Below are 17,690 nucleotides of genomic sequence, written 5' to 3' on the forward strand. Positions count from 1 at the left end.
TTCACACGAGCTATTTGTTTGTGTGTGTGAGCCTCTGAGGGTGCATTTATACCTATTTATAGGAGCCTCACTTTCTTGCGGTCATCTTCCCCCCCCCCAGCCCCTTCTTCTTTTTTGTTGTGACCATTTCAAGCGATTACACATTGTCCGAGTAATTTCCCTTTCAGCATCTGTTTTTTCTACCTTTCACATAAAGAAGTGAATGGAGGGAAAATTATCACAATTACTCATATAATTGAGCTGCCTTTGTAGCAAGTGCAGCTTCAGCAACCCCCTTTTTTCCATCAGGCAAAATGCTTTCATTATATGGGTTTTTCATATTCCCTGACATGGGGGCCGTGCTGAGGGTCTGGCGCGTGGATGAGATGTAGAATGAACAGAGCGAATCATTAAGGTCACAGTATGAATAATTACACCAGGCTATGGAAAGAGCTTGCACGGCCTCCTTTTCTTTCCCCCCCTCCTACCTCCACCTTCCGAGCACAAACGCAACATCCGTGCCTTTTTACGTACAAAGAACTTTGTTGCAAATGGAGCTTCCACCTTCTACTTATACAAAGACGAGTGGGGGAGAGCAAGACTTGTATCAACATGACAATTTTCCATCATTAGGCCTAATGACAGGCACAGACTGCGGGCATCAAGGGGAGCAGCGAAAGGAGAGGCACATTCGGGTGTCGGCTGAGTGCTGACCTCCTTCCTGTCTTTGTTGGAGACTTAACTCTTAACAAAAAGTAAAAAAAAAAAAAAAAAAGGGGGACTTGCGGACTAAAGGCGTTGCAGTGGCAGCTGAATGTCAAGCAGGCCGGCCCTCCGTGGACAAATGGCTTAATTGGCAAATTTGCATGCGACACTAATTCAATAAGAGCTAACCTGCAAAGATGCTAACTTTTTCTTTTTTTCTCTTTGTTTGCTGCTCGTTTTTTTTTTTTTTTTGCATGGGGCTCAGGGGGCGATCCATTCTGAGAACATTCACAAGAAACATTGAAAAGCAACGGCAAAAATGTTACAATTACAAGAATAAAGTCAATATATTAAAGTTGGGATCTAATGAGAAAATATAATTTTATAAGAATTAAAAACTAAATACATAAAAAACAAAACTGTTGCATTAGCATAAATATAAAAATATGCTATAACAAACCAAAACATGAATAAATCACGTAAGTAAGTAAGTAAAATGTATTTATATAGCACCTTCCACAGATAGGAGGTCACAAAGTGCTTCACAATCAAAATAAAAATTTGAACAATAAAACGGTAAAAACAATATATATACAGTTAAAAGAGCCCAAAAATAAAACATCAGTGAATATATCAGCCCAATCAGAAAGCCTTACAAAATAAAAACAATTTAAGTTGGGTTTTAAAAACACCAACAGAGTCTAATGAACGCAGAGAAACAGGAAGATCATTCCAAAGTCTAGGAGCAACATCCTGGTAACTTTCAGTAGGTTCTGGTCCAGAGACCTGAGTGATGGAGCTTGGGTGTATAGGGCAGGATCAGGTCACTAGGGGCCTGACCATGCAGTTCTCTAAAAGTGAGGACTAAAAGGTTCTAATCTTTCTGATAAGACACTGGCAGCCAATGAAGAGTTGGTCTGATGAGACTAAACTAGAGATCTTTGGTCATAGAGACACTGCAGACACCACAGAACACCATCCACAGTGAAACATGTTGGTGGGGATACTTCAGTGCGTCTGGAAGTGGAAACCTTCTCAAGGTGGAAGGAATCATGAACAAAGAACATAAGACTCTCTTGGTGAAGAACTATCTCCAGAATGGAGATGAGGTGACCTAAAGAAGAATGTCCATTCCAGAAGGCCAGAAGGCCATGGCATCTGGAGGAGCTTGAGAGATTTTCCAAAGAACAATGAGCTGGGATTCTCAATAGAAGTGTGAGAGACTCCAGCAAAAATGATATTCAAATGACTGTTAGCATCCAGGGGGCTAATAATTTTGACCCTGGGTGGAATATTTCTGTGTGCAAATGAAAATATTGGAAGCATCTAAAAATGCTGTGTTAAAAATGTAATGCTCTGTTTAAAAGTACTTGGGAAATACTTTAAAAATACTTTGTAGGGGGGCTAATGATTGTCCTCAACTGTATGTGTTCATTCCACCACAGAAGATATGTCATGTTACACATATCGGTATACGAAATTGAGAGTTGGACAATATCGGCATCTTGGTTTTCTGCAAAAAATTGGACATCCCTAATAATGACATAATATTAATATGAGATTTTTGGAAAATTAAATTTGGGGGGGGGGGGGAGTATGCTGGCCACACAGCATGCATCAGGAGATGGGGAAGACCTGTGATTGGCTGGCGACCAGTCCAAGGTGTACCCCGCCTCTCGCTCGAAGACAGCTGGGATAGGCTCCAGCATACCCGTAAACATGGGTGGATGGATTGAATTAGTGTGGAGATAAATCATAATAAACTGCAGCAGAAAAGGAAAAAAAAACATTGAAAAAATTTTATGAGAAGTTAAAATACATTTTTTTGGTTCTTGAAATATGTACAGTATAATATCTTAGCATATCTTAGCCTGCTGCAAAAGCAAAGCGCTTTATGGCAGCTGCAGTAAAGATCAAGTGGGCTCATCTTCTGATGTCCTTTCCATAGTAACCAATTGCTTTCATGAAGGAGTAGTTTGACCCCAGTTTTTTAGGTAAAAGTAACTAGTAACACAAAGGCGGGGGGTGTCCAAAGTGTTATTTTATTGGCCTGCAGCACATTCTAAAAAGACAATTAAGAAAAGGGAAAATCAGCAATCATTTTATAAGAATTATCTCTAAATATTAAGAGAAAAATGTTGTAATCTAACAAGAAAAAGTCAATAACATGGTATAATATGATGAGGAAATCTAACATCATTTAGGGCATGAAATTGAAATATTAAAAAAGTTGTATACATTTACAAGAAAAAAAGTTGGAAAACAATAAAATAGCAGTAATTGAATGAGAATAAAATGACAATGTATTGTAAAGAAATTTAATTTGGTAATGGTAATGGTTTTATTTCATTTGAACATGCATCAGATTACAATTGAGTGCATCACATAATCAGTTCACAGTTCCACATGTCCAACAGGAGTAGGAAGAAGCAAAGCTTATTAAATCCAACCCCTTTGGAGGGGAGAAATCGTAACTTTAATAAAAATAAAGTCAAAATATGAGAATATTAAGTTTCCAAATGGGCCAAAAAGAGTGAAGGTGACATTAATAATCAGCTTTTTCACCGATATGTCTAAATATTTTTATCAAAATATCAAAGTGGCATCCTTCCGTTGACACATTTGGCCACCATCCCTGCATCTTTCGGTGTGTCTTTCGGATTCCAAGCAAGAAGCGGCGTCGTGCAGCTTCGCACTTCAGTGCTCTTCTCATCCTCAACGTGCAAGCTCAAACGTGTCTAGTTTCATTTTACAGTTAAGTTGAATTAAGTAAAAGGCTGTATTTTCCAAACTCCTTCCTCCCCCAGACTTCACTGGGGTAATTGGTCATTTTGCAGCCAATTTCAGGCGGCTGGGATGCTGGCTGCCATGTGGCCTGACCCCTGCTGCTGCTGTAATGGGGAAGGCATTTCTCCCAGTTTGCTGGAGGCCTTTGCACACTTGTGACCTGCAGCCTTGTGAGCACAGAATGAATGAATAGGAACATGAATAGGAGAGGACAGAGAAGGGGGGGGGGGGGGCGCTGGGTATGGGTCTGGAATATGACTTTTACCATTTTGTAAAAGCATAAAAACACCTTGAATAGTAGACTGAAAAATAAAGTTGTCATTTTTGGAAAATTAGGTTGCGGAAGGTTTATAATGTGATCAAATATTATGGGTATAAAGCCAGAAGGAAGTTGAAATAATAAGAAAGTCGATTTAAAAAGTAACAGCGCAATGAAAAATAACAGCTTTACTACTTTACCAGAATAAAGTCAAAATATTATGAGAAAAGAAAAGATGCATTCAAACGAGAATATGAGAATTTTCTGAAATAGAATTGAAATGTTTTGTGGAAAAATAATCATAATAATAATCATTTTAGTAGCTTAATGTTCAAGAAAAGAATACAATAAAAATGAAGCCTATTGCTGTGGTCCAGCAAGGTGCACTCTATTGGGGCACATGCTCCGAGCAGCCGGTCTGACTGCTACAGAGCTCTCTAGGAAACCTTTCACACTTTTTGAGGTGGCCGAAGTAATGTTTTTATTTTTTTAAATGTCTTCCTCAAAAAGTGAATATCAGCTTAGGACATTATGATAGACTGTTAATGTCCCAAAACCATAATCTATATTTTAACACCTCCAAGACAAATAAAAAATAAAATTAACTCTCTCTGAATATTATTTCATTGTCTGTTTGATAAAAAGCCCGATCCAGCCTGCCCTCCGAGTGACTCTAATCATCACTTAGCCGCCGTCTTTATGTCGAACCAACGTGGCACAAAGCAAATCAATTTCATTTTGCCGCCACATTGAGCATGAAAATAGACAGCCAGTCCAATTAATTGTTCTGCCGTTTGACTCACTGACGCCTCACATGACAGGATGGGAATAACAATCACACACAAGGGGTTGGGGGGGTACGCAAATCCACTTGTTTAATCCACATGGAGAAAGTGGAATGAAAGGTGACTCCATTACATTTAATGTCCAACTTGGGATGAAACATTCAAGGACGTGTGGAGCCATTTTTTTTACATTTTGTATATTAAAGCTAAAATGTCAGGTCAAGATATGCCAGACAATTCAAATACTACATATTCCCATTTGTGGTATATAAAGAAAAATAATCATTTGTGTAAAATGTTGTACTCTAATGAGAAAAGCTTGTAATGTTATGTTATGAAGACTATAAATTTGATAATATGCTAAAAGCCGCGGGCTGAAAATGGCCCCTGGGCCCCACTTTGGACACATGTGATGTCTCTTATGAGTACACGTGTGTGCATGCATTATAAAGAAATGCTTAAGCTAGTGTGAGTGAGGGTAAAGTTTGCAGTAATTAATCACAGAGTTGGCACGTTGCTGCATGGCCTGCATGGCCTGCATGCACGACGCTGCGGTCAGAAAAGTGTTTAGTGGCTGTTCAAATGTGGCTTCGGGGTGAGGGTGGTCGAGGGTAAACGCAGGGAGGTCTATGAGGGGGATTGGATGAAGTCTGTGACATCTCGGCCCCCTTTTAGACACTCCACCCCCCTCTCTCTCTCTCTCGCTCTCTCGTCGACTCAGGTGAAGAGCGGCAGGTGTTAAAACCCCATCAGCCGTGCAGCTATACTTTACTCTTAATGAATCCTCCTTCCTCTGCACTCAAATACAGTTTTTTTTTAAGTGGAGCAAGTTTGATAGACCCCACCAGAGTGCAAAGTGGGGCCGTGCATAACCCATATGAGCTCTAACCATACCATAACCACCAAGTACTATACCTATACTACCATTGTTTCACCTTCCACCATGAGCTTGAAAAAGCTTGTATACTTGCAGCTAATTTTTGGCCTTGAAATTCAATTACCATCATTTCATATCACTATGCCTCTAATATCATTTTTTTAAGTACTGGGTGTGCACCACCCATGTGCACCACAGTTTGGGAACCCATGAACTACAACATTCTGGACCAGGAACTGTGAACTTGTCACTAAAATGTATCTTTTTTAAATGAGGGATGCCATCTTACATTCAATTTTCCAAAAATACAACTATAAAATAATAACCTTATGCTACTAAAATGTATTTTTTCTCATATTATGACATTATGAGGTAAAATTGTGTTGTTTAGACCAGGGTTTTCTAGAGTATAATAAAATTATATATATGACAGCAAAAATGGTCAAATTAGCCATAATTAAACCGTAATTAAACATAAAATATTGTGCTCTAACAAGAGTCGTAATTTATAAAGAATAACATTGCAATAATATTCTGCTTAAATTACAACTCTTGTTACTTTATTCAAATAAAGTCAAAATATTAAGACAAAATTGAGTCATACATTTACGAGATTAACATTGTAATATTAATCTCATAAAATTGTTTGTTCATTCCCATAAAATGACTGCTGATATTTTGTTATTGTTTATAATTATCTTTTAAAGCATGTACTTTGCACACACCTGGTTTAACGGTGCCATTTAAAGCTGCACCTGTGCGCATGCGTATTAAGTCTTCTATCTGGGCATGCGCGAGGGTGGCCGCGTAAACAACAATGGCGCCTGGTAGATTTCGTACTTTTAAAGCTTCTCCGTCAAAGTGTACATTTACTGCATTTCTACCATGTCTAGCAGAGTGTCATTCTTTACTAAAGTCGTCATTGACATATCACAAATACATATTTAATCCACTTTAAAGGACAGTTTAGCGTTGAAGGGCGAGCAGTTAGCTAAAGTAGCTATCGATAGTGTTGCCATGTAAAAGACCCTCAAATTACATTTTACAGACATTCAATTCACTGCCTGCTGCTGTACAGAAAACCCACCAAATTAGCTTTCATATCATTAGTGTCACCACTTTATTATTTTACAATTTCCCACACTGCTTGTGTGAGCAGCTCCAGTTTGTGGATACTGTAATCGTGGGAAAATAATGACAGTTATCAGTCGCACCCACCAAGTGCCCATAAAAATGCGTCCTCTGTTCTGGAAGATGATAATTATTGGTTGTACCACCATTATCATTGTTGATAGAGGAAGTCTTGAAGCATTTTTTTCCCCCCACTAAAGTAATAATCCCGGGGAAATCGCTTCAAATTGGCCTATTTTAGGGAGAGGGGGTGTGGGCAGCAAGGGGACCACTTTTGGTTATATTTGAGAGATTCTTTAAATTCGGGGAGCACACTGGTATCTGTGCACATCATGCTCTCACTCTTTTTTTTCTTTTTTTTGCAACTTGCTGGTCCTTATTTGAGCCCAATGATGTAATTGGGCTGCTAATGACAGCGCGGGAATGTAATGAGTTATTCAGGTGGGAGATGGAGGCAGCAGAAGCCTGGCGATGCTTCTTCGGCTCTGTGCACCTCTGCAGCCTGCAAGACGAGCCCAAAATGAGCAACTCCTCCCGGATACAATTTACTTCTTCGTCTTCGTCGTCTTCTTCTTCGTCTTCTTCATGTCGAAGCACGTGCATCCTCTCTGCGTGGACTCATCCCTTCATGTTCTCCCCAGTAAGTCCTTTCTTCACGACGTTTGGTGACATTTATTTGTATTTTCATACACGAGCGTGATTAATGCTGCAACTTTGAGGGGTAATTACGGTACTCCTTGTTGGGCTCGTGCATGCACGGGAGCCTGCATGGCCGCACCCCTCCTCCATCCTCTTCCATCAAAAAAGGTTTCTGTGCCACATACAAAAAAAGCAGACGATGAAAAAATCTGCAGGCAAAAAATGACCAAAATTAAAATATTTTTTTTTAATTAAAAAAAAAAAAGAATCTATTATAGCCTGAGATGCAGGCTGCTGCAGGTGGAAGTGGTAAACACATGACTAATTACTGGCATGCTTATGAAAATTGGACTGTGTGTTATGCTAATAATGCACATTGGGAGCTTTAATTAAAGTGACTTTCATCAAACCGGTCAGCAGCTTCGAGAGACCGGAAATCGTCGTATTTATAAATATAAAAGGACACATTCTTTTAAAAATACACATTTTACCGAGCAATTTTTTTGCATATGTTTATTGCATAAGTGGTTAATATCATGTGATGATATAACAGTTTATATGTTCCCACACAGTAATAATCATAATGTGTCATTATTAACGGTGCTGTTAATGATCATTTGGACCTGAGAGTCTGTGCTCTTTCTCCCCTTAGCAGGTTGTTCAAAGCCAGACGGGCCAATTGGCTGGCCTCGTGGAGCGAGTGGACCAATCAGCGGCTGCCATTGATGAATATTCATGAGTGCCAGATTCAAACCTTTGGGGGAGTTTATCTCGGTCTCCAACATCATACCTGGGACTTTTCACGGACACAAACTGCATTTTCTTATGAATGGACGGAGAAAAAAGCGGTTCGACTTAAATTGGGAGCCCTCCTGGTCTGGACTCAAACAAGAAAAGCCGGAGGAGGACGGGAGCCGCCGGAAGAGATGACAATGACTACCATCCCAGAAAGTCTGAACAGTCCCTCCTCGGGAAAAAGCGTTTTCATGGAGTTTGGACCTCCGAGTCAACAAATGTCTCCGTCCTCCATGTCCCACGGACACTACCCGGTGCACTGTTTACATTCTGCGGGCCACGGCCAACACGACAGTTATAGCCCGGGCCCGAACTTCCCCCGAACCCTTGCCTACCCGTACATCAACTCGGTGGGCAACCATTCCAGCAGCCCGTACCTCGGAACGGTCCAAACGTACCAGAACAGCACGGCACTGCCTCAGACCCGGTTAGAGGATTCAGGTAAGACTCGGTGCAGCGAAATGCAAGCAACCACATGTTGCATTGATCATTATTTATTGCGTAACACCATAAACAATGTTTGCAATTAAGTGTAATTACTGACAAAGTACAGGCTGTAAAACTTGGGCTTCTATTGGCTGCTTGCCTCCACATTCATTCATACATTCTTTTTTTTTATTTTCAATAATCTCTCACAGCACCGGAAGCAGGCAAGAACACGGTGGTGGAAGGCGGAGAGGTTCGCTTCAACGGGAAAGGGAAGAAGATCCGAAAGCCCAGAACCATCTACTCCAGTTTACAACTTCAAGCCCTCAACAGAAGATTTCAGCAAACACAATATTTGGCCTTACCGGAAAGAGCCGAGCTCGCAGCGTCTCTCGGACTCACGCAGACACAGGCAAGTTTAATAATCATCATAAATATTATCCTTATTAATATTGACCTCACAAAACAATCCTTACAATCGTTTTATTGTGCATGTTATAATATGGATTTAAATCATATTCATTTGTGTGTTTTGATTCATATTTTTATACAATAAATATTTTTTTAACATTTCAAACATCAGGGATATTATTGAAATAAGAGAAAAATTATTTTAAATGAATCGCTGCCATTGTTTCTGCTTACTATTATTATTATTGTTGTTGTTATTATTATTATATTGATATTAATATTATTATTATTGTTGTTGTTGTACTGGCAACCTTGCAAAAGCCATCAGAAAAACATATTGTTTTATTTATTTCATCGAAATGTATTTATCCCCAGTGATATGATTCCAATAAGGGGGAAAAATCATTATTATTATTGTGTACCTCACCAAAATAATCAAAAATAATTATTTTTTATTCACATATTCTGTATTGATTTCCATTTTTTGTATTATTGAAAATGTATAATATAATACGGATGGGTTGCCTATGCACGTGCCAAGCGTAAAATGTGAAAAAAAGCCATTTCCTTGAACCGGATGTCATTTTGTTTACAGGTGAAGATTTGGTTTCAAAATAAGAGGTCGAAGTTCAAGAAACTGATGAAGCAGGGCGGGGGCACCATTGACACGAACGCTTTGGCCAGTGGCCGTGGACTATCCAGCGGTTCCCCCACCGTGTCTCCAGTGTGGAGCACGCCGACCGCAGTGAAGACGTCTGTGGGCACTAGCGGGTCTTACATCCCGGCCTACACGTCGTGGTACCCCGGTACGCACCAGGAGTCTATGCAACAGTCCGCCCAGCTCATGTGAACTCACACGTCGACCACCTGAGTCTGGGGGTGGAGGGGGTTGGGGGGGTGTTGGAGTGGTCACGTGATGATGCACAACACCGAACCAGAGCTTGAACGAGGATCATTTTCCATTTTTTGGCTGCTCCTTATCATCTATTCTTCTATTTTTTCATCATATTTGTCCGAGAAATGCTGTTTTTTTACGCAGCAGGCTACAATAAATCACTGGTTTGTTTCTTACGTTACCATGGTGACGACTTTGCATCCACGAGGAGACTCCCCCTTGCACCAAATATTGATCATATTAACGGACCTGTTATCATAGAGCCTATTGTACAAACCCCTTCAATTGCTGTTTATGTGCTGATTATTTAAGTTAAATTATATTTTTGGTTAAATTGAGGCCAGTATTGTGTTGATTTGTGTGTTAAAATGAGACAACGTTGTGTTGTTGTTGCTGCACTAATGCTATTTTCTGCTTGCAATGGCCACATGTGAAGAGAAAAGGGAAAAAGGCCTGGCAGTTCTAAAGCTGCACCACCAACAAAAGCACCCCCCCCCCCCCCCCAAAAAAAAAAATGAGACAAGCAGCTCATTTTTTTTGTCACTGTATTTTGTATATATTTTTTTTAAAAGAAAGAAACCAACATGTTTTGTGCTTTACTGGCTGTGAAAGGTTTTAGGCTTGCTGTACGTGTTTTAGTCCACATAGAAAAGATTTAGTTTTGTATTGACTTCTTTAATTTATTGGCTCTATATATGTACATAATGTGCACACTTTGACAAAGCAGTAAAAAGATTTAAATTATGTGAAGAAGCTTGTGTGAGATGCACTCTTTCAGACTCTAACAATGACTGCATGCATGATGGAATGTTAGTGTTTTATCACATGAAATTAATTATTATATGACTGTTGACTGTCACTGTGAAAGGGCACTGGTTTTATTATACTATGACAAACCAAAGCCCCCCCAGGAAATACAAGAAGCCACTTTTTAGATCACAAACTCTCCCTAAAAGCACCACCACTTTCACAATGCAAAAGCACATCAAATCATGTAGAAATAATAATGCTATTTATCATTCATAACCGATGCTGTTGTCACTAAAGTAGACCTTTATATTCATTGTATAACTCTTCAAATCACCCACTAATATGGGGCGTTCAAATGTCATGGATACGCTATATATAACAACAATAAATTAAGCATTATCAAAATAAAGTTATTTATTAATAATAAACTATAACAATAAACTATTCATATAGTAAGTATGTTCTAAAATAATATTATATGCTATTACGTATTTTTGTGTTTTTTTTTAATTCCCTGACAATAACAATACATTGTCATGTAGATATTATTATACAGTGAGATGTTTTTTTTGGTCAACAGAAAATAGTCCTATAAAAAAATATAAACAATATGTGACGTGAAAATGAACTAAATTCTGAATTAATTAGTACATCAATTACAATTACATGAAAATATATTATTATTATTATTATTATTATTATTATTATTATTGCTATTATTGTTGTTATTATTATTATTATTATCATACGGTCTTTTTGTTGCAGTTTTTTGTCGACAAATTCACAAGACGTGTATAATAAATAAAAATGAAAGGGAATAAATATAAAATAAATAAATATATCTAGCCTGATCATTGTTACTATAATCATGACTTTTCTATTACTTTTTTTTAGATATTTACATTATATTTTTATATTATACAAGAGTGACCATATGAAATATATCAAATATATATACATTATGAAGACACATATTAGGTAAAGATAAAGAACTATTTTATTACAAAATTAACTTGATGAAAATATGCTTTAATTGTTATATTTTCAATTCGCAGACACACATCTAATTATCATTTATGCTGCAGCCTATTTTTTAAAGTTGATATTTTTTCTCCTTTTCACAAAACTTGCGTGTCCTAAATGTGCACAGCGCGCCTCCGCTTGACAATGGACGTGTGTTCCGATGGCACCAAGAATTGTTCTGTTGTGTGCAACATAAATTCGCCTACTTCTGGACCCAGAAAGGCGCAGCTGCTCATCCAAGAGGGTCAGCGTTATTTCGTTGTATTCTCTCCTTGATTATACGAGCCGAGCCCATCAAACCCGCCATAATTACTGTCATTTCGCCCTTATTTATTCTAATGCAGTTCCCTTCTCTGGTGTAATTATGAGCAATTTCTCTCCCCTCTCTCGCTCTCTTTCGCTGCCTTTCTCTCGGAGGATCTTTTTTGGCGCTGACAAAGGAGACTCCAGCTCTGAAAGAAATGTGCCTGCTGCAAAAGCAGGAGGAGGAAAAAAAATGGCGAAATAGGTGAGCTGCCACTCCGTCAGGAGGGCCGGCATTGGACGTGTGGTGTGAGCTGCTGCAAATTGCTTGCAGGTGGAGGAGGCAAACACACGCACACATATATATACACACGCATATGTCATGGCTTGGAAAAAGTACACTTTGATATTTTGCAGTGAGAAATAAACGCATGCATGATTAATATGAGATAACCCACCTTTAAGCTGCAAGTGACAGGCAAAATACCTTAAAAATACCCCAAAAATAATAATAATAAATCCAATATGCATGTCGTGGTGTAAGCTCCTTGCAGCAGAGATCCGAATATGACTGAAAATATCTGCTTTATTCCGGCTCTTTATAGCAGATGGGGAGAAAATGCAGATTATTAGCATAAATGTTTACTCCTCATTACGCTGATGACATTGTGCACTCGAGGTCTTCATAATCTTTGCGGGGGTGGGTGGGGGGGTGGTGGCTGTGGTGGGGAAATTATGAGTAATTTTTTTTTATACCCCCCCTGAAAATTTAAAGCAGCAGTTACGGTGCAATTCAGGCTAATTCCGCGTAGGCTGCACGCGGATATAATTACGCCTGCAAGTCAAGCTGCTGGGCTTAAAAAGCTCTTCTACATTGCAGTGATTTATTATTGTGTGCATCGCAGAATGTTGAATGTCGGATTGTCTTGAGTTAAATGACACCCCATATTATCAGGGCTTAAATTCTATTAGTAATTGCATGTTTTCAGGAGAAATTAGCGTGCGTGTGGCATTTTGTGGCAAGTTGCTGTGGAGAAACGTGGAAAAAAAACGCATGGTCACAACTTTAGGTACACTTGCAGCAGAATACCTGTCATCGGTATTGGCAGGCAAGTGGATAAAAATATTAGAAACAGCTCCATACATATACACCAGAGTATATAATGTCAGTGTCCATCACAATGAACACTAGTATCTTGGACCCACGCATGTGCTGTGTGTTCCTCCACAGAAACATCTGTGTCAAGCATGGATGTGATATTAAGATAGAAATGCATGATGGGAGGTGACCACAATGTATCCCACTGGGCATTGCCTAATGATGTAAAAAAAAGGTGCCTTTTTCTGGTGATACATATGTATTTTATTATTCTATTGTGTAAATAATAAACATATATTATACATAAATAGCTTTATGGCAGTTTGACCAGGTTTCATATGTGTTCTTTGACATCTTGCGCGTGGAATTGACCAACCGATCAACACAGATCCTTGCAGCTATAGTTAATAAGATTCCATAATGCTAATAATGAGTATAAATATGTGTAAACAAATGATGCCTGAAATTAAAATTCCATGACCTTGCATATTCAATTGTTATTATTTTAATCCAAAAGACGTGGCCTTAGATTTAGCATCTTTTAATCCAAACTTCCTTGCATTGAGGGCCACTTGACACTGAATATGTTGCATATGAATATAATATAGTAATATTATAACAACCCTGTCCTGGTGTTTCATGTGCTTTATTAACAAATTGATGGAGAACTTGATTTGATAAGTCAAGGTGACAAGTAAAGGTGTGATTTTTATACCCACGTTGTTGCATGATGATATAATAATAAAAAATAATATTATATATAATTATGTTCAAAATGTTTATCACTTCAACTATTTTTACTATTTAGCAAGAAAGATGAAGTAATGGGTTGAAGTGTGTGTGTGTGTTTGTCAATATAATATGCTCTTAATATGAGAGTGCCATAAATTTGCAAGCAGCATATGGAAAATGTGCAAAATCAGCTACAATTAATAATTTCAATAAAAAAAAAACATTCTGCTTCTTATTTGAAACCAATAACTTTTACATGCCTACTTTTAAAATTAAAATGTAGATTTAAGTGTAGAAAAATGAGGATGTGACCAAGTGTACCTGTTGATTTGTCCTAATGAAATATTATGACAATGCTACTATACGTCACTATACTACCAGGAGAACCAGAGTATAGAGCGGGAGGAGACACCTGCTGTGGCCGAGCAAGGTGCACTGTATTCGGGCACACGCTGTGATTAGACGGTGTGACGCCACGGAGGTTTTTGGGAAACCTTTTTGCACTTTTTAAACGCCAGGTTTCAGTTTTTTTGTGTGTCCTCGACCCCCCCCCCCCCCCCCCCCCCCCCCATTCACTGAGGGTTTGGTACAATTAACAGTAAAAATGTTTGTTTCCAAGTGAGCAGTTACAGGCAGTTGACTCTGAAAATGGGAGGGCTTGATTCGCTCACCCTCACAGTCCAGGTAACCTTGCCTCACTGGAGCGTTTTTTAGTGATAGGGGGCTAATTTTTCCCAGTTTGTCAATTTAAACATTCCAATTTTAGCACCACCTTTTAATATGTGTCCCTCTAAAGTTGCAATCAGCAAGTAGAAAATGTGCAACAACAGCTGTAATGAATAATAACAATAATATGTTGCATTCAATGGCTTTTAAAGAAAAAGGGGAAGTGAGAATTCACAGAAAACGTTTTTATTTAAATAACCATATATGAAGCACTGCTAAAAAATAAATAAGACAAAAACACAATTCATCAATTCAGGGTGATACAAGTCAATCAAATGCATAACAATCAGTAGCTTGCGGTGGTAAATGACTTTTTTTTTTGCACCTTTAAAAAAAAAAAGAATCGTCATTAAAATGGATCCAAAAAAATAATACTAATATTTACAACCGTGCAGACACTTACCCACTCTCACGGCGATGAAGGTAAAATCTGTTTTAATATTTAATCACACAACATAATGATGAGGTCATGTGGAAAAAGGCACGATACAGTTGACTTGTGCTACATCACTGACGGGCGAGGTTTGGATTTTTGCAGGAGAGGAAAAAAAAAGTATAATCATCATCACAATAATAATAATAATATCATAGTGGTTCATTCATTTATCCCTGGAAAATAAATAAATAGAAAAATAAGTGATAAAAATGTGGCTCTTTGTTGCCAAAAAGCTGGCGAAGGTCCATGTTTTGGCTCCAACAAGATGCTTCCGCGCGTAAAAGTAGGGCACACACACTCACAGATCAGCCTTTAAAAAAAAACGACGATTTTCCTCACCGGAGTCCTGCGTCGTTTCAGAATATCGTCCCGGCACTGATGACGGGGTTGTGGTGGAGCAGGGGGGGCTGTAGATGGCTGCCAGAGTTCGTGTTGGAGTACCAGGAGTAGTTGGCCAAAAACGAAGAAGAAGAAGAAGAGGAGGACGATGAGGAGGATGATGGCGCGCCGCTGACGGGAGGACTGTTACTGTTTGGCGCTAACGTGGAACTCTGGCCTTGAGTCTGTGGAAAATCCCAGGCGCTCGGCGGGGTCGTGCACGGTGGGGACTCGCTGGTGGGCACATGCTGCTCCGGGGGGATTTCTCCGTTTTTCCACAGCTTCTTGAACTTGGAGCGCCGGTTTTGGAACCAGATTTTCACCTAAAAGGGGGAGCACGACGAAGACGTTACGGGGCTGATTCCACGCGGTTTGTGCTTTTTTGAGACCCACCTGTGTCTGCGTGAGGCCCAGAGAGGCTGCCAGCTCGGCCCGCTCAGGCAGAGCCAAGTACTGGGTCTTCTGGAACCTCCTCTGAAGGGCGGCCAGTTGGAAGCTGGAATAAATGGTTCGAGGTTTTCTGACCTTCTTTGGTTTTCCATTTACCATCCGGATTTCTGGCTCGCTTTCTTCTTTCTCTGCAATGAAATTACGCACAATTACGCATGTGCGTAATTTGTAGGAACAAGAACAAAATGAAGCTTATTCCATACCTGTCTCAGCAGGAGTGGGTGAGGAGCTGGGTCCGTAAGAGCTGTACCCCCCGTAGGATGCGTTGAAGCCCGCCATGTCGTAAGATTTCGGGTTGTACTGCACCGCACCACTGCTGTGGTACTGGAAGGACCCCATGGGTCCAAAGGGGGATCCGGCGCATGAGTGTCCGGGTTGCGGGCTGTGGTAGTAGCTGCTGTCCGTGGCCGTGGACACAGGCAAGGTCGGGGACTCCTGCGACTTGTGCAAGCTGTGGTAGCTGCTGGAGGTCATCTGGTTGGAGTGCATATCGGGGCTAAGGCTCTCAAAAACTCCTGTCATCTTCCTGGCTTCGTGGATTTACTCGTGGAAGCTTTGCAAAGTCGCGTCTACTTCTAATTGGGGGGAAAAGCATCCCCGTGTGAAAGAGAGAGAAGAGAAAACGAAGTCAAGAGATGTTTCCTTCCACGCTGGCCTGTGATTATCTGTCACGGTCTGCGCAAGGAGAGCCTTTATGAGGGCGTGTGTGCGCGTCAGGCAACCAATGACTATGAGCGACAGCACTGACTACTTCCTGCTGCTTCCTCCCTCCATTTTTTTTGTTTCACGTCTCTAAAGAAGCAGAAAAAAGGAGTCCTTTATCACGTCAAAGCTGCAGGCCCACTCCGACTCGGTCTATTCCCACAGCTTGTCTTCAAATAAGATGTTTCAAAAGGGAGCAAAATGTCAAAATAACAGCGAACAAGCTCATTATAAGAAGACTTACGTTTATTTAGCAAAATAAAAATGGGCATTAAAGATTTTTTAAACATTCAAAACAATATGGTGATGGAGCATGAGGACAGATTTTCAAGTGCAACAGCGCCTCTATGTGGCAACAAACGGCACTGCAGTCTTGTTATTGTTGGCTTACATTTTGGTTACTTGCAGCATAAAAAGAGAAGGAGGTGTCGATATAGCTTTTGTAGGACGAAATTTAAAAAAATGTGAAAACGAAGAATAAAAAATAACATCATAGAATCATAACTACACATATGAATAACTAGGATGAAATTTAGTGGAGATATTAAATAGGAGAAAATCCAAAATATTGAGGCTAAACATATCAGGTTGGGAAACTTAACCTGACCATTTTTTATCCTATTTAATATATAGTTTAATTGCTTTAATGCATGCTCATGTTGATTAATCAATTAAAGGTGTAAACTTGTTCATTTGATGTATTTCATACATTTCAGGTGTGCTGGCCCAAGATTTGAATCACCTTGTTCTTGACAAAATAGCAAGTGTTGACATGCGATACTGTTTGTGGCCACCAGGTGGCAGCAGATCTCTCGGCAACAAAACGACCTCCACCATGAAGTTCTTTTTTTTTGGTTTCTACTACCAATCAAAATACACAAATGTTGTTATCATGCTACGTTGTTAGCACGATAGCAGTTAGCATGTTAGCATTGCTAGCATAGTAACATTAGCATAGTAGCATTTTGCCATTTTATGAGTATTAACATAAACAGACCGTCATTATGCAATACATACCTGGAACGCAATCGGTGCCAAGGACTATGTGTGTGTGACTTCCCCTTTAAACTCATTAGGGATGTGGGGGAATGCTGGAGTCTATCCCAGCTGATGTTTTGTGTGTATTTCTGTGGTGAAAAAAATGTAAAATAATTTATGGGGAGGGCATATCCTGTAAATTGTCCACTTGCATCATGGGTATAATATAAGAAAAAAAAAGATTGATCATATTGTAATTTCAAAAAATTTAGATTGGCATAGATCACACATGCCTAACGTGACTGCTGAAAAATGTAAAGATGTTCTGCACATGTGTAGAAACTCGTTGAACCGATTGCGTTTCGGGTACGTATACATAGAGGAAAGTGCTACCGTGGAAAGTTTTAGCATGCTAATGTTAGCATGTTACAATTGATAACATGGTAATATTAGCATGTCAGCATTTTAAGCCATTTTCATTAGC

At 39.4% G+C, this 17,690-nt stretch overlaps 2 protein-coding genes across 3 annotated transcripts; one reads left to right on the forward strand and one right to left on the reverse strand.

Annotated features, from left to right (window-relative positions):
* The first annotated feature begins 3,710 nt into the window (after window positions 1-3,710).
* On the forward strand, window positions 3,711-10,454 carry dlx1a (distal-less homeobox 1a). 2 transcript variants are annotated; one of them, XM_058082622.1, is made up of 4 exons: window positions 3,711-7,163; window positions 7,815-8,398; window positions 8,596-8,795; window positions 9,390-10,454. In XM_058082622.1, exons 2-4 carry the CDS (start codon window positions 7,888-7,890, stop codon window positions 9,642-9,644), a joined length of 966 nt encoding a protein of 321 aa, XP_057938605.1. In that variant the 5' UTR covers window positions 3,711-7,163; window positions 7,815-7,887; the 3' UTR covers window positions 9,645-10,454. The 2 variants fall into 2 exon arrangements, with proteins under 2 accessions (XP_057938605.1, XP_057938606.1); XM_058082623.1 differs by having other exon boundaries at window positions 7,818-8,398.
* Window positions 10,455-14,432: 3,978 nt separating this feature from the next.
* On the reverse strand, window positions 14,433-16,183 carry dlx2a (distal-less homeobox 2a). Its single transcript, XM_058082624.1, has 3 exons — window positions 15,730-16,183; window positions 15,470-15,654; window positions 14,433-15,399 (listed from the first exon to the last, which is right to left on the reverse strand). Exons 1-3 carry the CDS (start codon window positions 16,046-16,048, stop codon window positions 15,055-15,057), a joined length of 849 nt encoding a protein of 282 aa, XP_057938607.1. The 5' UTR covers window positions 16,049-16,183; the 3' UTR covers window positions 14,433-15,054.
* Between the last annotated feature and the right edge of the window lie 1,507 nt (window positions 16,184-17,690).

Source organism: Doryrhamphus excisus, chromosome 9 (assembly GCF_030265055.1).
Source record: "Doryrhamphus excisus isolate RoL2022-K1 chromosome 9, RoL_Dexc_1.0, whole genome shotgun sequence".
Taxonomy (NCBI): Eukaryota; Metazoa; Chordata; class Actinopteri; order Syngnathiformes; family Syngnathidae; genus Doryrhamphus; species Doryrhamphus excisus.

What these genes read in the sequence shown, in the direction of transcription:
- dlx2a (XM_058082624.1), bottom strand. Translation starts at nt 16,048, where the DNA reads ATGACAGGAGTTTTTGAGAGCCTTAGCCCCGATATGCACTCCAACCAG. An exon ending in ACCCACTCCTGCTGAGACAG is followed by an intron (nt 15,655 to 15,729) that starts GTATGGAATAAG and finishes ATTTCATTGCAG; the next exon opens with AGAAAGAAGAAAGCGAGCCA. An exon ending in TGGGCCTCACGCAGACACAG is followed by an intron (nt 15,400 to 15,469) that starts GTGGGTCTCAAA and finishes TCCCCCTTTTAG; the next exon opens with GTGAAAATCTGGTTCCAAAA.
- dlx1a (XM_058082622.1), top strand. Translation starts at nt 7,888, where the DNA reads ATGAATATTCATGAGTGCCAGATTCAAACCTTTGGGGGAGTTTATCTC. An exon ending in GACCCGGTTAGAGGATTCAG is followed by an intron (nt 8,399 to 8,595) that starts GTAAGACTCGGT and finishes AATCTCTCACAG; the next exon opens with CACCGGAAGCAGGCAAGAAC. An exon ending in TCGGACTCACGCAGACACAG is followed by an intron (nt 8,796 to 9,389) that starts GCAAGTTTAATA and finishes TTTTGTTTACAG; the next exon opens with GTGAAGATTTGGTTTCAAAA.